This window comes from Actinia tenebrosa, unplaced genomic scaffold (assembly GCF_029948245.1).
Source record: "Actinia tenebrosa isolate PJP-AT-01 unplaced genomic scaffold, QUT_ActTen_1.0 utg165__unscaffolded, whole genome shotgun sequence".
NCBI lineage: Eukaryota > Metazoa > Cnidaria > Anthozoa > Actiniaria > Actiniidae > Actinia > Actinia tenebrosa.
The window spans coordinates 182501-206243 of NW_028292594.1; the positions used below are offsets into that span (position 1 = coordinate 182501).

Here is a 23743-nt window from a genome sequence, read left to right on the forward strand (position 1 = left end):
TATGCGTTTTTAAACGAAAACGCATTAGCGTGGACGTGGCCTCTTTATGCTTTCACCAATTTTACTTCGCCCGTGAAACTATGTTGTATAATTATATAGTGTCTAACAGGTATTATTATTACAATATTACATTAATCATAATTTTTTCACTGGCCAAGTAAAAATCACTCTAATATTGGGATATGTTCAGTATTGCATTTTATCATAATTTTGCATTTATTTATTTTTTGTTTATTTTTGCTGATGATATATTAACATGCATTATAATACATGAATTAGTATTGTTATGGGCCAATTTTTAAAATTTCGTACCCGCGACATAGTACCCGGACCCGCGACCCGCGACACGCGACCAGAAGTCAAACTCACTATTATCTTATGAATCTTATTCTTTTTTCTAATCACTTCCGGTGGCGCAAGTTTTGCTCCAAAAGCTCGCGCGTAGACTTCCATTAAATGCTGATGATCTCGAAAACAAGCTCGGGACAACCAATTTTCCTTTCCAGATTTGGAGAAATTAAAGTTTTAAAAAAAGTTTAATATTTTTTTCCAAAAGTAGGCAGTCACCTTAACAAGCTAAAAATATTCAAAAACATTTGCAAATTGTATTTTATGTTAAATTTGTTCTAGTTGGATCGTTTTATAGTAAATAAATACGTATGCCAAATTAGCAAAATCCCAGTAAAGTATTTAAAGTGAAAGTCTACATCATCCAAATACGAAGAAATTATGAACCGGCTTAGAGATGGATCAAGATCTGGCTACCTTGGAAGATTGACTTATGTTTACACTCAAATTGAGCGATTAATGGTCGACTACAGCAACGTAGAGTCGGTGGAAAAGTTCAAAGACGATTTATACCGAACTTATCAAAGATTTGTTGAAGCTAATAAGGATTTCATCAAGAATACTAACGAAATTACAGAAGTACAGAGTGCAATACAATTATTAGAAACCCAAAAGGAGGGGAAAAAGGAAGTTGACGAGTTTTACAAGGAATGGTTATCAAAGTTACATCAAGAAACGACTTCTAATCATTTCAAAAAGACCCTAGATGAAAGACTCTCTGAAGGTAGGAAGCCTAGTGCGAAATGTTCAAGTTCTGGCTCTAACATAAGTGATAAAATCAAAGAATTGAAAGCTAAACGCACAGCGGCAAAACCTTCCAAGAAATCCAACAACAACTACTACTACTCGAACAGAAGCGACACGTTCTAGAAGTTCTAGGTGAAATAGATCCAAGCTGAAGCTGAGAGAAACATTTGGGAGGAAGATGGAAATAACAACGGCGAAGACGTAACTCAAAAGAAGCTTCACCTGCATAAATTAGACGATAATCCCTTTACTGCTTTCTTGAAAGCAGTTTCACATGGCCAACTACCAACAAAGACGTACTTTCTCCACCCAAAAAGTCTCTTCCAAGGCAGTTTAGTCAAACCACGCACGTTCCTCGTCAAAACGATTTTTAAGCCTGAGGCCCCGTCCACACTTTGCCGGATAAATTTGAATCCGAATTGTTATCTATTCGGTTAGGCCTACCGTCCACACTAGTCCGGGCGAATCCGGAACAATTCTCCACCGACAACAATTTTTTTCAAATACGGTCTCCAGAGTGGAACAATTTGAAAACGCTGGTTAGCCGTATTAGTGTGGACGGAGAACATTTCGTATCCGAAATTTTTCGGATACCATGACGTCATGATTCTCATGGGAACATGGCAGGAAGGCTAAAAATTCATCGCGGGCTCAATTTCAGCTTCGATGCACATGCTCAGATTTTTCAGGAGTTTCAACCCAACAAAGCAAAACAGTCCAAAATTGAAGTTTTTTTTTGATATAAGAAATCATCCTTCTACCGCCATTTGTATAGCAATAGAAATCTGGCCTCTTTGTGCTCACGAAGTAAGCATATATTTTGTTACTGGTTCGAGAAGTTGTCCGAGTGGAGACTGGTACCTAATTTGGAGAAAATGCCCGCGAATTTTGCGCTAAAAATATTTTTAATCGTTTTTTCCAACTTTTTTTCAAATCCTTTTAATAGTATGAAGATATAGTGTTTCTTTAAAAAACGCTTCCCCATTCTTTACATAATATCCCTAATTTGGAAATGACCAGAGTTGATGGGTTGATGGGCGATGCATCGCGTACAATTGCACTCAAAACTCGGTCATGACCGCCTTGTAGTTGCGTTATAGTTTTACAAGTCCAGAATCGCCTTAGTCCTTGAGCTTGTATAAACGTTTTCATCATTTTTCGTCTGCCATTAAATACGTCATGATTACCCGCGCCAACAACAACTTTCAAGATTCATGATAGTTATGATTCATCAGCTTTTTAATTATAAATCAAGCCAAGCTTTCGAGCATCTTGCTCTTCATCAGGGCAAACGGTTGTGACAGTTGACCAAGATCTGTCTCGGCATGAAGATGAAAACAAGCAGTGAAACCAAGTGGTTGAAATTAGAATTAAAACAGCGCGCTAGCTGGCTTTATGATGTCATGATCACAGGGAACCCAGCTCAGTCATATACTCTTCTTGGGGTAAACAAATGGAAAGATACAGATTTAACAATCCTCGTGAAGGCGTTAATGCTACTTTTCATGACAGAACTGGTAGGGTCAGAGTTAAACTGGGAGTTGTCTATCGTTTCGGAAGCTTCCTGACATATCTTGGTTTTGGACCCTGGGGCTCTTGGCATCAGAAGTATAGTATAGACATCTCATATGGTTACGGCAGAGAAGATGATACCACGCCTCATTATAAGAAAATCCACGCTTTTTGTTATATTTTAGTTCAGTAGAAGTCATCATGGCAGCTATATGGGTTGCAAGTTCCTAAGAAAGCCATGAGAAAAAAGAGCGGCCATCTTTGTAAGATTAAATATGGTTGCTTGGTAAGGATGACGTAACATGCAATCGAAAAATTATCATGATGTACTGATATAAACTGCCAATAAAATCTGTTGCTAGTGTGATTCAAATGTGTTGTTCGTGTGCATAGAGATTGCGTTTGGACATGTTTTCCTTGGGGAAAAGTCAAACTATTTATCGCCTCTGGGGGTGGGTATGGGTGTGTGCCGCGATCATCATAAAGATGAAATCATGATCTCTCGTTTTCGATAGATAGTATTTAGTTTAGACAAGAACGTCTGGCTCGAGACGAAGGGTTGGCAACAAATCGCTTTTTCCGAAGATTCATTTGATGATTTGATGAAACAAAATATCGATATTTTAGAATTAAGAACTTGACTTTAATTTTGATTTTGATTTTGAGATTAAAATCAATAATCTAAAAAATCTGAAAAACTTGGCTTGATCCCTGTAATGACGTCACGGGCATCAGCCAAATTTGGCCATTTTCGAACATGACGTCATTTTCGCACGCGTTCTAAATATGACGTCATAAACGCATTATTAGACTAATGACTTCACTTTTAGGTTGTTAGCACAACCGATAACATTACAATGATCGAACTCGTGATATTTAGCGGCGTAATATTTTTTTATTACGCAATAGAATTTTGTATTGAATATTTTATCTTTAGTAGTGCAAATGGAAGAAATGGGAGCTTCATTCAAGCAGGTAAAACTCGTGAGCGTCTCGTGATTCTAGCGATAAAACTCGCGACTTGATTTCGGCGCGTTTTTGATTCCGGCGTTTTCACATATGGTTAATGACGCCTGAACAAACATTTTTGCAAATATGTACTCGGTTCAATTCTTTGCAGAGCAACGGAAGCTGCTGGAGACTCATGCAATTCTAAGGGAGGTGGTATTAGAAGCAGGTAATGTTATTGGAGTTTTGAAGAAAAACTTTACTGATAAAAAATATGCACAGGCTATTGAAAAATGAATCAGGAACAAGCGAGAAAGAATGGAAGGAAGTTTATCAGTCGAAATTGAAATTAAACCAAAGTTTATACTGAAAATATGTAAATAAGTAAAAGAAAACTAAATCCAGATTTTGTTTGACAGTTTCTCCACCGATACGACAACATTACAATCAAACTACAATAAGCGAATTCAAACAGGAGGAAGTATATCACACAGGTCGGTATAAGTATAGCAGAATGAAACAAGAAATGAAGGTTGGGGTAGGGGAGTATTGGACAAGAAATGATGGGTGGGGTAGGGGAGTATTGAACAAGAAATGATGGGTGGGGTAGTGGAGTATTGAACAATAAATGAGGGGTGGGGTAGTGTAGTATTAAACGAGAAATGATTGTGGGGTAAGGGAGTATTGGACAAGAAATGACGGGTGGAGTAGGAGAGTATTGGACAAGAGATAATGCGTTGGGGTAGGGGAGTATTGGAAAATAAATGATGGGTGGGGTAGGGGAGTATTGAGCAAAAAATGAAGGGTGGGGTAGGGAAGTATTGGACAAGAAATGACGGAACATTTTTCCAATCATTCAATTTCTTTATTCAGTTGTAGACAACACATCGTTAGTGGTCTACAACTCCTCAGTTGAGGCAACATCTTTCCTACCCTTGGCGTATCTCGGGTTTTTTTTTGTTGCAGTTTTTGTTCTAGTGTTTTTTATTTACAAATGGTAAGTCATTATGTCTACATGTCTTTACTCTACGATTCAACAAACACAATTTTAGGACACTTCCCGGCTCTTCCGAGGGGTTCCACATACAACAAGCAACATACAACAAGCAACACGCAACATACAGCACGCAACATACAACACGCAACTTACAACACGCAACATACAACACGCAACATACAACACGCAACATTCAACACGCAACATACAACAAGCAACATGCAACATACAACACGCAACATGCAACATACAACAAGCAACATACAACAAACACCACGCAACATGCAACACGCAGCATACAACACGCAACACGCAACATACAACACGCAACATACAACACGCAATATACAACACGCAACATGCATCACGCAACATGCAACAAGCAACATACAACAAGCAACATGCAATATACAACACTCAACTCACACATATTGTTTGCTTATTTTAGGTTTGCAAATAATGAGAAGAAACACGTATGCTTTAAAGGAAACGCAGAATCCAATGATGTGAGTGAGGCTGATTTATCGCTAAATTGAGTTTTTTTCCACTACAGTATTTTGTTTTTCTACAGTCATTTCTTTTCAAATTTATACCCAGTGAAGTATATCTGTTTAGCTTCATTAGATAGTTATATTTCGGACATTTTCCAGGAATGGTTTGATGCAGATGTGAACCTTGAGGAAGACGTGTTTGAGGTATCTCAGAATCAATTTTTGTTCGCTTCTGTTGCCTTTCTTTTCAAGAGTCTCTTGATATATGGTTTTTATTCCATTACATTTTCCAGGAATGGTTTGATGCATGTGACGAGATTAGATCGGATATGAGCTTCGAGTATGACGTATTTGAGGTACATTAAAATTGATCAACTTGTATTCGCTATATTCTTTCTTTTTTCTCTGCCCTTTTTTCAAACCATCCCTGGCATTTTCCGCAGGAATGGTTTGATGCATGTGACGAGTTTAGTTCGGATGAGAGCCTTGAGGATAACGTATTTGAGGTACATTAAAATTGATCAACTTGTTTTTCACTATATTCTTTCTTTTTTTCTCGTCTCTTTTTTTTCAAATATTCTCTTACATTTTCCAGGAATGGTTTGATGCATGTGACGAGCATAGAGATGTTGACCGTGAGGAAGAAGCGTTCGAGGTAGGTCAAAGACGATCAATTTTTTCGCTATTATTTCTTTTCACAGTCGGGTCTTTTTCTTTTTAAATGTTTTTATGTTTTTTTTTTTCGTTTATTATTCTATTTCATTTCTCCAGGACTGTGTCGAAGACATAGAAAAGTCACGTAATGCAAATGTAGATGAGACGGGTTTGTTTATGGTATGCTAAGGCCGTCTTCTCGCTCTACCTTGATTCTTCATTCTCTTTTATCTATTTCTTTCTCTACTCCAGTTCTTGATGGTTTTACCTTATTGCATTATTTTTCATTTATTCCAGGTTTCTGATGACATTTCTAGCGAAGATGAAAGTGAGGACGTACTTATTGCGGTAAACTAAAATTAAATTTTCCTCAACATCATTATCAAAGCTATATCTTATTTACTTGTATTGAATTTCTAACTCAGATTTTTTCTTATAGTTTGCCGACTTCAGTTTGGAGCAAACGAAAGAGTTAATGCAAAACACAGGATTCGTTTTGACGTAAGTAACTCGTGTTTATTGAAGCCCTATAATTAAACCATTTGGTATATCGCTAAAGTAATCATATCGTTTACGCATGCGAACATGTGTTTTACACTTTGTCCTGCATCATATAAGCTACCCCATGTGGGATGCCACTAGAATGCGTTATAAGAAAAGAGGTTGCTTAGGATTGCGAAGTTTGTATGATGAATGGATGAGGAACAAAATGTTATTTTTTTCACCCAGCTTGCCAGAGAAGAACAACCCAAATCAGCCGAGCAAACATAAAACCCAAAGAAACAAAGAGAAGAAACAACTAGCTAAAGGTACGAATATAATGATTAAGATAAAATCATTGATAAATATATGATAAGGAACTGATAAATTCATATTGATAATGCTATAATAATTCATTAACGGTATTAGTATGGATTTGTTTTGATAAATTAATAAATAAACTATTAGTAAACGTACACTAACAATTGAGTACTTACTTGTTTTTTGTTAACAGAGCCTGGCTTGGTATTCACATTTGACATGGACGACACTAGTGACGAGACGGTACTGGTGAGTATCTTCGGTGATAGACGACATATGAGTAACCTGGCCTGCTCGGTGGTACAAGGGGACTGGAGATTAGAAAAAGGAGGGAAACTAAATCATACTTTCCCTACCCAGGCAGGGTACACTGTGTTTTAAGATGGCGATACTGAGCTCAGAAGTGATACTAAAAAGATTATTAGTGCATAACTTATCAAGATGATTACGAGCTGTGGTTCTGCGATCAGGCGAAGATAAGAAAGCTTCTTGATCGACTAAAACAACGAATGTACTTGTTCTTTTTTAGTTTGGTAATTTTTCATTGGAAGAAACCGACACCATATTAGAAGATACAAAACCATCAGAAACGTGAGTAAAGAGAATAGCAATGGGAATAGAATAAATAGTATATTTCCATGTGATAATAAAAGTCAAAGACGAGTGAATTGAACTAAAGATAAGGAAGATCTTATTTAATATCAAAGGATAATTCATTTGCTTTACAAATTAGAACTTATGAAATTTCTGTTTCTCGTTAGCGTGTCAAACCAGGAAGAAAATTCCACCATTGGGAAAGAAATGGAAGAACGAAAAGAGGAAAGCGAAAAACAGGAGAAAGGTGAGAATTACACTGTGATCATTAAGGGTGACTATCTGGAGTTCACAGAAATTGTAAGACAATTCATTAATGATGTTGGTACGTTTTTGTTGAAGAATCACGAGTCAACGTTTTCAAAACGGATTGCGACATAACTGGCTGTACAAACAAGATTCCCTCGTGCAGAGAGTTGAAGGTGAGGAAGACTGGACTGAGCAGTGGCATAGCAAGTGTCAGGGTTTGAGAGGCTAGCACACGCGATTTGTCGCGAAAATTCCCTCCAAATCCACAGGTAGCCCTACAAAATAAGAAAAAAAGAACGTTGACGATTTTAAGCCAAACTCGTAACGCCCCTGGTTCAGCTGAGATAATTTATGAAAAAAGAAAATATGATTACGAGTATTCGGTTTTTCGTAGAAGTGGGAAGCCGAGGAGGATGACGACAAAGCCTACGAACTACAATGTCTCGAGAAGGACGACTTATTGAAGGTGTGTTGTCAGTATCACAGCAACAATTGAGTGGCGATTTGTAAAATGTGCAAACAAGTTTATAACTGCGAATTTTCTTTCAGGAACAAACCATCCTATCTGCAGAAGAAATGTACAAGTTAAACCCTAATGTACAATCGACGTTCCTAGAGGACCTAAGCCAATATACGTAAATATTCTGGATAATATTTAGATTGTGATCATCATAACATTATTAGTTCTTATAGATATTAATCATCTTTTGTTTCTTAATTTAGTACGAAACTTGACATGACATCATTAACAAAAGAGCAAATAGAGTTTGCTGAAAAGATAGCCAATGAAATCATGAAAGTAAGTCCAATTGCTTACTATCAATCACGTGACTTTTTGGAGTTGACTGGGGGGCAAATAAGCGGTTGACTGGGGGGCAACTAGCGGATGCTAAGTCAAAACAAATCAAAATAAGTCCTCAAACTATTGTATTTGGCTATTTTCACGACATCAAACCAGAAAACAAGAGATCAAAACAACCTCCAGGATTCTACAAGCCATCAAAAAAGAGCTATTACCGGAAGTGACGTCTATTGATAGCGATCAATACCCATCCTCGGGAACCCAGCAAACGGAAATGACGTCTCTCTTAACAGTGTGATCCAGTCCTTCATCAATTGCGTGTGGGACTGGACCGGGCGGTTGAGAATCTGAAACATACTGACATTTGATTTGCTCTGCTTTGCTAATCAGGAAAACAAACAGAGAAAGAACAAGCAGAGGAAAAAAAACTTCAAACAGAAAAATAGAAAATACTGAGGAGCCAGAGTGACAAGGGCGGGCGGGTGGCGACGCGCTCTGGGACCAATCAAAGATGAGTTACGTAAAGTGATGATCACGTGGAGTGATTACGTCACATTTCTTGTGGTCAATGACTTCCATAATGCAAATTTACAAATACTGAGATGAATGTAGCCTGACAAGGTCACACCCTTAAACAAAAATGTACAATGTTAGAAACTATATATAGACTGATTATCTGTGAGGACCCAGAGGGATTAATGCGGGCGGGTGGCAAATCACTTTGGATCTAGATATTTAAACACGTGACGTAGAGAGGGTGGTCACGTGAAGGAATATTGTGTCACGTGGTCAATTTTAATTTAAAACGGCACAGTGATCGAAATGAGTGAAACGAATGTGTACTTGAAGGAGTATACGTCACATGTAACGTGCTCAATGACAGCCTTATGAAATGTACGATAATTGAAATGAATTAATGTAACTAGTTGTCTGAGAGGAACCAGGGTGATAAGGGCGGGAGGGTGGCTTACGTACCGCTCTGAGTCCAAATATTAAGAGCCAACTCCCATTGATCCTATGGTCATGACGTGGTCAATGACAGAGCAAAATACTATGTATACTATATATATATATGAAACCTGTAATTTACATGGAAAGACGAAAATACAATACTTTTCTAAACTCTAGTTAACATTATTAGTGATTCTTTAAATATAATTTTCTCCTGTTATAAAATTTCAATCAAACTGATAGTTAAACATTATGTTAATATATCAGTCAGATTTGCGCATGTTCGTGTTTACATTCAAGAAAGGCGAGGGTTGTCCAAAATAGATGATCTAATACGGACGGTAAAAGTATTTTACCGACGGTACAGATGGTGAAAGTAATTTATATGCAAGAAATGCGCATATAATTAACAAATTTGGCTGTTACGTAACGTTTTTAAATGAATTAAGTAGTACTTGAAGTTTAAGTACTTCAAAAAAAACGTAGCGGACTTGATATAGGTCCCCTTCACCATTGTAATACCGATGGTACCGATGGTACACTTGGTGAAATATAGAATTGGTTTTCCTGTGGTACGGACTTAGCATAGGTCCCCTCATCAAATGTAATACCGATGGTACCGATGGTACATTTGGTGAAATATAGAATTGGTATTCCTGTGGTACGGACTTGGTATAGGTTCCCTCACCAAATGTAATACCGATGGTACCGATGGTACATTTGGTGAAATATAGAATTGGTATTCCTGTGGTACGGACTTGGTATAGGCCCCCTCACCAAATGTAATACCGATGGTACCGATGGTACCGATGGTACCGATGGTACACTTGGTGAAATATAGAATTGGTTTTCCTGTGGTACGAACTTAGCATAGGTCCCCTCACCAAATGTAATACCGATGGTACCGATGGTACATTTGGTGAAATATAGAATTGGTATTCCTGTGGTACGGACTTGGTATAGGTCCCCTCACCAAATGTAATACCGATGGTACCGATGGTACCGATGATACACTTGGTGAAATATAGAATTGGTATTCCTGCGGTACGGACTTAGCATAGGTCCCCTCACCAAATGTAATACCGACGGTACCGATGGTACACTAGGTGAAATATAGAATTGGTTTTCCTGCGGTACGGACTTAGCATAGGTCCCCTCACCAAATGTAATACCGATGGTACCGATGGTACATTTGGTGAAATATAGAATTGATTTTCCTGTGGTAAAGCAAAGCGTGTAAATTTTGGAAAAGAAAATGGCGGATGCTATAAATATCGGAGTACTGCTGAAATATGAAAGTTTTTACTTATCTGGAGGCCAATCAGTGCGTATTTTGACCGTAATTTTTTCATGTGGGTAAAGACCTGAATGTCTAACCTATTTTGACAGATCAAGTTATGAAAAAGGAATTTAATTTTGTTATACAATGTATGACTTTTTGAACTGAAGTTGATCTCGTCTTCTCGAAAATATGAGGTCAGTACATACGCACTCATAGAGCAATGAGTGTTATATGTACTAATCGCTTATAATATTTTCTAGCAAACGAAATATCGAATAAGATTTTATTCTGAGTGTGAGTACTTAGACTAAATTAATGTTTGCTTCGTTTCGTGAGATTAGAATTTGATTGAAGGAAATTTGAATTACAGCGAAACTATAAAGAATAAAAGGTCAACGAAATAATGTGGTAATTTACGACCTACTTTTACTCTGGAAACGGACTTTTATAATTTTATGAAAGGTTAATAAATAATATTTTAAGCTTTTGTTAAACAGATTAAGCAATTTACCAGATAACTTGGGCAGATAATGATGGCTTTGGAAAGTTGCCTGATTGCTATACTTCCCGGGTATACTTTTTAGTTTAAATGCTCGGCACTAATAAAAGTCTTGGAATTGTTTATCAATCATGAAAAAAAACCCAGAATATAGAGAGTGAGAGTAAATCATATTACAAAAAAGTAAATTATCAATAATATGACATCTTGATAGCTATTGTACTTTTGATCAATATAGACCCTTACTAATTAATTACATATGAAATTGGTATCACAGTTGAATTTCTGGCCGTCAACACAGGTTATTTCAAAAGGGAATATAGCTGACTGGAAGTGGGTTAATAGGGCTACCACCCAAGGAAGTGTCTGGGCCTTACCTGTTCAACTTATTTATTGTATATAAATGATTTGAAAATTAGTGATAACACATGCATCAACAAATCAGTTATTATAAAATGTGCTTATGACACAACTATTGTATCACCTGTAAGGCATCACAATTGCAATATTTTTGACAACTCTCATGTTTACGTTAAAGAGTATCTTAACTGGACAAATTTAATACATCAAATTGTAAAGAGGTTATCTTTAGAAAGAAGGGTGATAATGATGATTACAACAACTGTATTGAACAGATACCACAATGTAAGGAGCTTATTGGAATAACATTACAGTCAAATAACAGTTATGACAAGCATGTTAAAGAAATACTATGTGACATTAATACATAAGGGCCTGTTGGTAATAAGTCTTAGGAAAGAATTAATTAAAAGAAAAAATTTAGTCCTAGTAAAAAGTTCTTATTTGCTTAAGCACATAACAGATGCTCATAGTTTTTCAATCGCATCTTATCGGGGATTTATATTATTTCACTTGTTAATTGTTTTATCATTACAAGTTTTCTTGTATTAATATAACATAAAAAACTACCCTCAAACTTGGCAAATGTGCTAAATTTGAGGTGCTTTTTCCAACATTTTAATAGAATTTTGCTAAATCGCTCATATCAAAATTTGAAAAAAATGTAGATGGATCTTTGTGTAACCCACTATCCATTTACCTTCTGTAATACCCACATGGGCCTTACTAATCAATGAAATGATAAGAGATTCTGAGACAATTTATTTGCTAAGTTCATTGCACAGTGAACTACAGGGCCATAATCATAGAGTAATAAAAATTACTGTGTTACTTTAGTTGTCACTACTGTATATTAATTATTAAATAAATAAATAAATAAATAAAATAAATGGGATCTAGCAGTGGTATTTCTACAGAGTAGCTAATCATGCACTGTAATTCCAACTGGAATTTAAGAGTTGATTTTTGCCGAGGGAGGAAAGCCGGAGAACCCAGAAAACCCTCAAAACACATGAGAGAACCAACAAACAACTCTACTCACATACGACACTGAGACCAGCTGGACTCAAACCCAGGTCTCATCGGTGAGAGGCGAGCTGTATGACAGTACTGCTCTTCTGAGGTTCTCAATGCAGATTAAATCTTGTATCAACACCTTAATGCACTAGTCAATTGAAATCCCCCCCCCCCCCCCCCCCGACCCCCGCGGCTAGCGGGGCACTGAACGGGGACGTGACGCGTTTTTGATGTGCTTTTAAGAGCATGATTGCACCGGGGGTTCGGGGATTTAACGAATGGTTTTCTCAGCGGGGAATCGAACGGGGATTTTAACGCTCGTTTGAATATGCAAGGGCCTGGAAACAAGAGGTCGGCCATCTTGAAAAATACCAAGAAGGCGTTGTGATTCCAAGCACAGGCAGCCCGTAGCCTAGTATAGAGCAGTATGTCCTACACAAAACACATGCTCAAACAAACTTATAGCAGTTTCTACCTATACACTTTTAAACTGAACTCCACTGATAAGAACCTTTCTTAAAATTGTAGCCTTAATGGGTTCTTATGTGGAGGGGTCTTAAAGTGAGAATTTTAGCTTAACAGGTTCTTAAAACCCAGGTTCTTATACGCGGGTTTTGTTCAGTCGTTTCGGTCAGTTCGAATGTAGAATCAGATCATGATTAATCTATTAAAACTACTGCTTCGCAATATTTACAAGCATTGTTCATTTTCAATTTAATACTATTAAATTCTCAGCTGACTAGACGTAAACCTAAACGTTTTCGCACGATTTGAGGTTCAGAGCCCATGAAAATATTGAGTATTGAATATTCAGTGTATGGAACACACAACAATATTGGCTCTGTGTAGCACAAGAATTTGGAATTGGCGTGAAATGTGTTTCTTGTTGACTAGTAAACCAAAATAACGGGGCCACAATAGCGGGGGTTTTGACAGTGAATGTGTCCCCGACTACCGGGGGAAATGTCTGATTTTAACACCACTCAAATGTTAAATTCCCCGGTATTTCGCGGGGGTCGGGGGGTGGGGCTTTCAATTGACTAGTGCATAACAGCTATTGGCTTTCTGAATGATGTTAACAGTTCTGACAACTTAAGACGGATCGTGGAAAGATCGCCGTTTAGCATTAGAACTCTAAGTGGCTATCAAGAACCAGACACCTACGAAGCATATCTATCAAACCCGGTATAAAGGAACTGCGTGACTTTATTGAAGAGCAATCTGAAGAAGCTAATGGCCCTGTGTTTGGAGACATTTTGCTGTCCAAGCCTAAAATTACCAAGTAAACCTGATCAAGCGTCGAAGAGTTTTCCAATAAAGTATGTTCCTCAGTCTGCTGCAAGTGCCGTATCAACTATGGTAACACAAGGAACACAAGCTGCACAAGATCAAAGACAGCGATATGAAAGTCAACACGAGAAAGACGTTCGAATGAGCCGCATGAGTCAATGACTCATGAGTCAAATAGGGAAATTGATTATATTTTATATTCTAGTTGTTGGAATAGCACCAAACGATCTGGGATAGAATATTGCTACCGTTTGTTATAGAAGGATTAAGTGGCCGCCATCTATAGCAGGGCTGAAATGCGCGGATAGACTGGAGCGAATAAACAAATCGGCGAGTATTCGTGCAGCTTTGCATTGAGATGTTCTAATAAATACAGGTCTTATCTCAAAACCTATTGAGTTTGGTAAATCTGTTAGTAGTAGAGATATCGTAGTTCAATTTTCAGTTCATAAAATATCGATTATTGGTTCAAATATGAACAACATTAGAGTGGAGTTGGAGTACAAGTCCAGTGAATGATTCGAAAATTCGAAAGTTCGAAAAGTTGGTTGGTGTTTTGAAACAATTACCATGGGAAGAAATGGATTTCGGTTCTAGGGTGAGTTAATTAAAATACATGCAGGAAATCAGCAGAGAATCTAATATTAAAATTTCGTTGGATTACTTTCACCTGATGTTTTGAAATCACAAGCAAATCCTGCAATCTGATTGGTTCCCTGCAGCAGTGATTTAAGCATAAATTGCACGATTTTGAGCTCTAAATTGCACGATTTTGCACATCAACTGATATGAACCAATCACAAGAGAGACATGTCATTTTCTAGCCAATTATATCAAGGAATCCATCTGAGTGTTGAGCTCACCGCTTCTTGCGAAAAAAAAGAGCCACGGCTCAAAAAAATTTTTTTGAAGAACGATTTTACCGTCAAAAGTCTTAAAAAAAGACTTAAAAAGCCGTAAAAAGGACTTAAAAAGACCAACTGATCACTTAAAATCGTCAAAAGCATCTTTGTAAAGTAACTGCTTAAGTGAGTTGAAGATATTACAGCGAAAAGCAGTGGGAGAAAATGCAATCGGCATCTTTTGAATGTGACTTCTTGGCGATTGATCGTGGAAAGTGGTTTCCTTTTCAATCTTTAAAGCATAACAACACATCGAAAATACAGTCATTAAAAGAAGTTTTTCTTAAGAAGAAGATTTTTGCTGAGCTACGTGACTTCTTAAAGACAACCGAAGGACTAAACAACCTTTGATTTTTGCTGTTTTGTGGGCACAAGTGTGATCTAAACATTTTGAACAGAAATCGTAAAAATACAAGCAGTGAGCATTGGCTGTAATATGGACAACAGCCAGTTCATTACAACCCTTTTGGGCAGGATTGTCTTGTTATTTAATGTAAGTAAACGATTCTTAATACATGTAATGCCTTTTGGTCCGATATAATTTATTTTAGTTTTGGATTGAAAGTGTTGGTTTTCAAAATGAGAATATATCATTGCTCGATCAGTAAAAACAAGTTCTCTTGGCAGCATGTTTGAATCGACTGCTTTTAGATTGTAAGTCATGTCGGTTTAACTGGAAAAAACGTCTTTTTCAAAAAAGATTTCAAAATGGATATAATAAAGTGGTAATTGAACTTCGTGTCGTGCAATTTTGGTCTCAAATCAAACTTGCAATTACAAATCGCACTCCCGCTACGCGGTTGTGCGATTTTGTAATCGCGCGTTTGATTTCAGACCAAATTGCACTCCACTCAGTTCAATTACCATTATTAACGATGTTTGTTAATTATCCACATGTTTTTACAAGAACCGTATTTTCATTCATAAAAGTCTATTATTTTTCGAGAAGCTTGAAAACATAAGCTTACTAGATTTTGAAAATTCAATTTTACCAGTTTTCATCTTGTTAACAACAAAAGTTTTTGAAAAACTAATAAGCTACATTCATTTCAGTATACTTGACAAGAACAACTGAGACAAAATAGAAAATAACGCAAAATCCAATGCAATTACAAAATAAAATTTTCTTTGTCAGTAAATTGGCATTTGGAAATGTTTTTTAATATTTTCTTAGCTTGTGAAAGTGAAAGACAAGGTACCGCTCTTTATACAATAGCATATCTCACAACAACACAAATTTAACTCATTTTTATAATCATGTACTAGGCTCAATAAACAGTTGGACATTTGGTGTAATTTTAAACTCATTCAAAATTTAGATATTAAATTATCTGTAGAAAGATATAAAATTATTGAATGAAACTCCAAATGAAAGTACTCTTACCATAATAACAAAACATGTACACTTTACATGTACGCGGGGGTGGCAGAAAACGAGAGAAGTGCTTCTCGACACTTCTCGAGTGTTCTGCCAACCCCCAAGTGCTTTATGACTGCACACAGCACAGCAAGCAAGTTTTTTATTTCTTTTATAAAATACAACTTACAATAATGACCATGTGGAATGTGGGCTCTGGGTACGAGATTGCTTAACAGAATTAACAAAACCATTATTCTTGAGAAGCAATCCCCAAATGAGTATCACAATCCGGCTTCTCTGGACGCCATTTTCATTCCTGACTCGAATGTTTTGCCACCCGAAAACCGTTTTTTTCTCGACAGAGCCTGGACAGAGGAAAATAGGAAACTCTCGAGGGTAGCCTCGGGTGATATACACAAACCAAAACATGACACTCAACTACCCCCGCACGTCAAATTTGATTCAAACTTATTGTATTTTTTGGCATTTATATATACATTTCATGACTTACTAACATCATTCTTTTATAAACATATAAGCAAAGCAAATCCAAAATTAAAAACAACCCATACTTGTCAGAGCAGCTCAATCATGCCCAATCATGCACTTCTAGAAGAGGCGGAAGCTAACTATAAGGATTGGAAAAAGATGATATCTAGATACTTTGAAAGATCGAGTCCTTGCACCGTAAAAAGATGGCTAGCAGGCAAAATAAAACCCACATCAAATTGCCAATTTGACCAAAAATTATAACGGGGAGGGGTACCTTTACTAACTTGTTGTGGAGCCTCAAAGTTTTAAGAAAAATATATATTTGGCAATCAAATCTTTTAATTAAGTTTTATGTCATATTTAATGTCAAAATATATAAGATTTGTTCTACATATTATTAGAATAACTAATCTTGTGCCCAGAACTCACGTTCCTCTTGGTCACTACCGAGAAACGAGAGCCTCTGGCTGTAGACGATTTTGAGTTGGCTTCCGGTTCCGTCAATTTCGGACAGGAAGTTTCAAGTGCATGCGCATGCCTAAATCACAGGTAAGCTGATGCTTTGGTTACCTTAGTAGTATACAGAATGTGCTTTCACCAACGGGTGAATCAGGGTAGATCGGTTGATTCACCAGAGAGTGACGTCATCTTACTTCTACGACTAATCGTAGTGAAGTTAGAGCCCAAAGTGTCAGAGGTCGTAGGAACGAATCAGAAGCCATTCCAATAACCAGGGGAACTCCGGAGCTATCTCCCAGACCCCTTCTCCGGGCTTCTGGACTGGTCATATCTAATTTTAGAAGCACTGGAAATCTTGCCTTGTTAGGCCTTTTGGGCTTCCTTTGTCAAAGACCAGGTTTCTAAGCTACATTCAAGATGGTGGACAATTTTAAGTATTTCTTCGCTGTAATATCTGCAGTTCTTATCTATATTCTTGACATTGTAAAACTTTAAATGGCGGAAAACTCACCAACAAGAAAACTGGATTCAATATTCCAAATAAGGTAAACTTACCACATATACCACACATTGTTTTAATGATTTTACTTGATATAACGCGGTTAGAAACGTCAAAACGTCGTCGAGTAATTTCTATCAATTTGACAGTGTTCAGGAATGTTTTATCAGAGAACAGAACATAGCTATATCTTATTAAACTATGTAGTACACGTTATCCCGATATGGTTGTATTCTACTAACGGGATAATATTCGTGACACGCTAGTATGGCTCAGCATACTAAGGAAATTCACCAGGCTGTTATACAAAGAGCTTGATACCACACACATACTACTTGTACTTGCTAACGTTCTCTGAGAAGGCAGCACTCTGCAGAGGCCTAATTAAAGTCGCCATCCCGGCCCCAGAAAGCTTCATCAATGGAAATTACAACAAACCAACAAACTCATGAATACATTAATGAACAGCTGCTCCAAAGGTAATACAAAGCTATTCTACTATAAGAAGTAAAGCTTCTATTACAAATCTGTTAGTAGAAGTACTTCAATAACCTAGATAAGATTAAAAAGTAATCAGACATTGAAAGAGAAGAACAGCTACAGCAAAAAATATAATTTGGAGAATCCGGGTATCGATCCCGGTACCTCTCGCATGCTAAGCGAGCGCTCTACCATTTGAGCTAATCCACCTTGTTCTTATAAGTGACTAATGTTAGTTACACTACATCCAACTATTTTCACATTCCTCTACTTCAAGAGTTGAATATTGTATAAATGTTTTATCGATATCACTCGAGAGGATGGTCAAATATATATAGATGCAACCATATGTAGGTAAAAAAACATCAGATCGGCTGATAAAAACTACTTTGTACCTCAAAAACCAAATGCATTATTTGTTTTTATTATACGATACACTAATTTCCCATGTATCGCTCGAATCCCCATGCTCGCTCGAATTATGGCCGCTTTCACTTGTATTGTTTGTATTATGCCAAAACATTTCCCACACCGGGCCATGGCAGTGAGAGCGCCAGATCCTAACCACTAGATCATGTGGGAATATAGTAACTGGAAGTTTACGATTTGGGTATGTTTCGTTGATTTCATCCGATGAAATACGCCTTTTGCCATCTTATAAGCCCGAAAAAGAAACAAAAATGAAAAGGAGATTAAAATTGTCTAATTTTTCTGGAGTTTTACACAAAAAACCGCGACTCGAAATAAAGAGGAATGACAATCTGATCAGCAGAATGAATAACCACGAAAAGAAGAAAGGAATAAAAATACTAATAACTACATAGCAGAGCAAGGTTTCGATCCTTGGACCTCTGGGTTATGGGCCCAGCACGCTTCCACTGCGCCACTCTGCTTACAACTTTTTAACTATGAATAGAATCGATAGGAGCGATCAATCAAAATGAATATTTGAGAAATGAGTAGGGGCGCTTGACTTTCTTTTTTACAGCGCGCGAACTAGGAAAGGATGCCAAGGGTATTAAACCTTGACAGTTATCAAATTGTCTCAACCTCCACCACCCCCAATTTTTACGTTTTCGATGTGTGGGAGTCCGCTTAATGTTGTAACACAGGATCATACTTTGATGAGAAACAAAGGCAAATTGCGCAATCGCGGGCATAATACGTGTTTGTAGAGGCTCATTTGTATCTCATTACACGGTTTGAATTTGGCGGGTCTCGGATAGTAATATAATAACCATGGCAAAATATTCGGGAATTTTGCTTCAAATTTTTGAAACTCAGCCCCAAACCCCCTACATTTTATCCCTAAATTGTAGGAAAATAGATCAAATTTCAAGCAAAGTTCAAATTTTCATGTTGATGTGCCTTTCTTCCCAACAATGAACACTCGGGTTTCAATCATTTGGTTATTGTGATATCTAAAAATGCTAAAATATTTGAAAAAAAGTCCCGTCATTTTGACTTTGAAGTTGTGAGGTCCATATGAAGGAATGTATGGAGTTTGATTACACAATCATCGCGTTTGCGAAATAAAATTCAAATTTTGTTCTTTGTCAATCACAAAATGTACACTCGGTTTATAAAATACTGGTATGCATTGCAGATTTCAGTGGGAAATGCGCAGCTTGTTTAACGCGAAAAAGTCCCGTAATTTTGCAACTTTTTCGAAGGTGTTCTTCCCTTACAACAGATAGTCAGTATCTTGCTTACGTCTTAACTATGGTGCTCCGCTATATCATGTAAACGACGACGAAATTAATTTAGTATGTAGAATATAAGACTGAAAATCCAAGTTTAGTAAAAGCCGCTTCTCGGTCAACTGCTCCCAGAAAGTTTGTAAACGAGGATAGCACAGCTCGAACTTTTGAGATGAAGATCACTTAACTGTTAATGCTGAATGAAAGCAAAAAATAGACATCCTTTCTAACGAAAAAAATTCTTGTTGTCTTGAATCATTAAAAGTCGTTTATAAAAGAGAATATATAAATATAAAAAAAGATCTGTGTCTAGATGAAATGAAGAAGAAGAAGAAATAAGTACTCTTAATGCGGTGGGAATGGAACCCACGTCCACCAACTTTAATTACATAATTAATTCCAAAATACAGAAGGAAAAAACAGTGCCTTCATGCCATACCCCAAGACATCCGCTGGGTCATCGTATGGACTTCGGACATGACGGCGATTAAGTCCCTCTGCCCTTGGTTGTACGGATTACGCAGGATAGTGTTCTAGCCGAAGCATCAGGGGAGAGACTAGCCGGCCCCCAGACCATATCTACAGCTAATCCCTTGCACTCTGCCACGCACTGGCACGTTGATTTGAAGTGGAAAATTATCTAGTCTATCTGGTTCAGTCTTTGTTGTCATGGCTATTGTTGTGCTAATTTCCTAAAATCGTGGTCCAGTGGAAAAAAATTGGGCTTCCAAGACACTGAGTCAAGCACGTTAGAAAAAGGTTGGTACTTGGATGGGTGGCCTGAAATTCTAAGTTATCCAACTCTGTTTTTTTAAAGATTGTCGAATAGATATTAAACTTATAAAAGTGTTTTGCACTTATAATCCGCCATAGTTTAATCCTTTCCTGTCTACTCAAATGCTTTGAAAAGTCTTTCAGCAACATTTTTTTTTGAAGGTTTTATGCCAGGTGTAATGCCTTTATTTTGTTGGTGTTGTCATTATTGTCGTTTTGGGCTGTTTTGAGTGTTCATGGTATATTCATATTTAACCTAACAAGAAACCAAAAGTGTATAAGTTATATGCCCTGATTTTATTTATTTTTCTCCTTTCCCCCCGGTCTTTTGTTACTTAACTTCCTTTTTCCTTTGGTTCTTTCTTTCCTTTTCAATTGCCCTCTCTTTATATGCTTTTACCTTCTTCGCTTCGAATCTTATATTATTTTTCTAAAATTTCTTTCTTAATTTTAAATTCTTTCTCTAATATTTCCATTTTTGCTTCTCCTTCATTATTTTCTTTTCTCTCTCCTTTGCTTCAATTATAGAAAGAGGTAGTTCAGACCCCTGACAAAGAGAAGGAGATTCAAGAGGCGCCACTAGAGGTCCCAGATTCAATAAAAGATAAACCACAATCCAAGACTCCTCTTTTGAGAATGGATAGAACATAGAACACAGAACACCCCTTTTTTAATGCACCTATTTTTTAATGCACCCCTTTTTTAAACCCCGTTCAAAAGGTAATAATATACATGAAAAATATTCAATTGTGATTGGTTTAGAGAGCAGGGTTGTTCAGAATGGATGCGGAAAAGTCGCTTCCTCATGGTCTCATGAAGTTCTCATCCAGTAAAAGAACTTTTGAGGCTCCGAATCGAATCAACTCTTAAATCATATTCTTCCATTAATTAAGTTTTCATTTTTCTATTTTATTGATATTTTTGTTTTGCGATAATCAAAATTTTTAGATTATAAAAGAGATTTTTTCATGCAAAGGATGTGATAAATGTTTTTGTTCATTTGCAAGTATCTTTGCTTTGAAATCAACCGGGAACAGGAATTCTGTGGTGTGTATGTACAATAGCGTAATTCATCCACGACAGAGTATCGACCGTGAAATATTGGATAGATTGTTTTTATTGATGAAAATTGACCCCTTTCGTAGAGCTTTCTAGGTGTCGTCGCCCGAAAGCCGAGTAGAATGCTAGGTGATGCTCCCGCGATTATACGAGAGGCTAAATTTTTATCAAATAACTGTTTTCATATTTTGAAGCAATAATAACAGGGTGTTCTTAGGATAGTCAGTCCGCTTATTTGCATTCATTCGCACCATCCCATAAGCCAATTATCGCTTAGTTATTGTATTCTAACCAAAGGCATTCGGCTTCTAATGAGCGCTAATTTCAAACTTGATTATATTGCAAGCATCCTCTTAAAGTGTATATCAAGGAATAGATTTTAATTTCAAAATTACTTCTATTTGAATAGTGCAGTGGTATGGTTGCAATACTTTCGTATGTGGACTTCTATTTTCAGAGATATAAACATTTGAAATATCAATATGCAAATGAGATGACGTAAGATTATTAGTTAACAGTTAACTGCAGGTTACTTCATGATTTTAGTTAATATTATGGCCAGCGCTCGTTAAATTATTAACAGTTACCTGACATCAGGCTGGAAAATTAATAGTTAATAGTGGGGTACCCCCACTGGCACACTCATGTAAGGTTTTTGATTTTCATATTTTTGATGATGATACCAATTCTTTTTCTTACGTAATTTACTCTTTTCTAATATTTATATTTTTTAATGTATTTTTTAAAATCTTTGTATGTAAGACTGCAAATGAAATTCTTGTTGTTGAAGTTGTCTTTGTGATGATGGTTGTTGTCGTTGTGGTTAGTGGTTGTTATTGTTGTTGTTGATGTTCAGGTCCAAGGAAGTTAGTATTGCTCCGCTTCTTTGAATTCTAGTCATGCGATATTGTTTGATATTGGTTGGCTAATTGTGATGATGATGATAATGATGGTGGAGGTAGTGGTGATGATGATGTTGATGATGATGGTGATGACAAAGCAGAAAAACAACAAGGCTGCTACTTTCGCAATTTTTCTCTTTATCTCTCATTCATGCTAAAAAACGTTTAGTGTTTCATTCGTGTCTCTTATGCTTTAAACTTTCACAAAATTCTGCTAACCTCGAGGTATTAGCAAAAATGTTAGTTTTGTGCTAATCAAAATATCATCTCTCCCAACGTTCAGGGCGTTGCATCTCAAATACGCATCCCTTAAATTTTCCCAAATTTTGGTGTTTTGTTAATCAGCCCCAAAAGAGCTAGCCTCAGGCTACAAAACGCGGAGCCTGTTTATGAAATATAAAGCTTATTAACGCATAAACGTCGAATGTAAAGCCCGTTTTTCTGCCCTGTCGATGGTGATGGTGTTGTTAGAGGTGATGGTGGTGGTGATGATGGTGATGATTTAGCTGGAGGTAATGACAGTGATGATGATGGTGATGGTAATGGGATGATGATGGTAGTGATGATATGATGATGGTCACGATGACGATTGTGAAGATGACATTGGCGGTGATAACAAATGTTACATGATGATAATGAAAACGGCTGCCAAAGGCGTCTTCACATGCCTTCAGTTCGTTGAGTTACGCGCCACAGCTGTATTTGCGGTGCTTATCAGCGATGACCAGTTTTTTCTATAATAAGTAAATAGAGTAATACAAAAACGTCTTTATTCCTGAACAAGAGTTTAGGGTTAGGGTTAGGGTTAGGGTTAGGGTTAGGGTTAGGGTTAAAAAGGGGAATGCTGTAAAACATTGCCCAATGACTGCAATGTTTTGTGTAAAATAGTTCATTTCGTAAAAAAATCGGTACACAATGAGAACAAACATCATAAGTAATGTTTAATAAACGAGCAGGAGTGTTTTATCGGGTATAAAACACGAGGCGCAGCCGAGTGGTTTTAGACCCGATAAACCACGATCTGCGAGATTATTGAACGGCTTAGAAAACTTATGATGTTTGTTCTCATTGTGTACCGATTTTTTTACGAAATGCGAACCAAGTTTGATAGAGAAAATCCAAGTTAAAGTTTATGCAAATGAAGACGAATCTTTATCAGATATAAAATCACCTTCATGGTCATGATTTCTATTGTGTTTTCTTCATGAATTATTAATGAGTTTTCTAAGTTTTCTAAGCCGTTCAATAATCTCGCAGATCGTGTTTTATCGGGTCTAAAACCACTCGGCTGCGCCTCGTGTTTTATACCCGATAAAACACTCCTGCTCGTTTATTAAACATTACTTAAAATCCTTCTATGAAATACTATCTAGATCTGATAATGACATCTAAACATTAGTAATTAAATTTAAATAAGTTGTTGATAGAGCGATGCAGTGGAAGAGCGTATTTCTCGTCATATTCACTTTTCTCGACTAAATGGACGTCATGTGGAAAGTCTTATTTTTTACAAACACCACTGTTTCTTTTTTCGAGTTTAGCGTTAGGCGAACCTTAGTAATAAACCTGCAATT

The 23743-nt window shown here is 36.9% G+C and overlaps 1 protein-coding gene, 1 long non-coding RNA gene and 2 other non-coding genes across 4 annotated transcripts; 2 read left to right on the plus strand and 2 right to left on the minus strand.

Moving 5' to 3' along the window:
* Positions 1-5012: 5012 nt before the first annotated feature.
* Positions 5013-5390, plus strand: LOC148904366 (uncharacterized). The gene is made up of 3 exons (XR_016118930.1): positions 5013-5058; positions 5203-5247; positions 5337-5390. It is a non-coding gene; the product is annotated as an uncharacterized LOC148904366 (long non-coding RNA).
* Positions 5391-5496: 106 nt separating this feature from the next.
* On the plus strand, positions 5497-13704 carry LOC148904367 (uncharacterized). The gene is made up of 14 exons (XM_089025403.1): positions 5497-5502; positions 5639-5698; positions 5815-5877; positions 5995-6045; positions 6137-6198; positions 6427-6506; positions 6692-6747; positions 7028-7089; positions 7260-7339; positions 7435-7514; positions 7736-7807; positions 7891-7976; positions 8065-8140; positions 13468-13704. Exons 1-14 carry the CDS (start codon positions 5497-5499, stop codon positions 13702-13704), a joined length of 1071 nt encoding a protein of 356 aa, XP_088881529.1.
* Positions 13705-17871: 4167 nt separating this feature from the next.
* Positions 17872-17944, minus strand: Trnaa-agc (transfer RNA alanine (anticodon AGC)). Its single transcript has one exon. It is a non-coding gene; the product is annotated as a tRNA-Ala (tRNA).
* Positions 17945-18555: 611 nt separating this feature from the next.
* Positions 18556-18627, minus strand: Trnam-cau (transfer RNA methionine (anticodon CAU)). Its single transcript has one exon. It is a non-coding gene; the product is annotated as a tRNA-Met (tRNA).
* Between the last annotated feature and the right edge of the window lie 5116 nt (positions 18628-23743).

Bases quoted from the DNA above. Each gene is read 5' to 3' on its own strand.
- LOC148904367 (XM_089025403.1), top strand. The intron at 5,699-5,814 runs GTAGGTCAAAGA...TCATTTCTCCAG, and splicing joins GTGAGGAAGAAGCGTTCGAG to GACTGTGTCGAAGACATAGA. The intron at 6,748-7,027 runs GTGAGTATCTTC...GTTCTTTTTTAG, and splicing joins CTAGTGACGAGACGGTACTG to TTTGGTAATTTTTCATTGGA.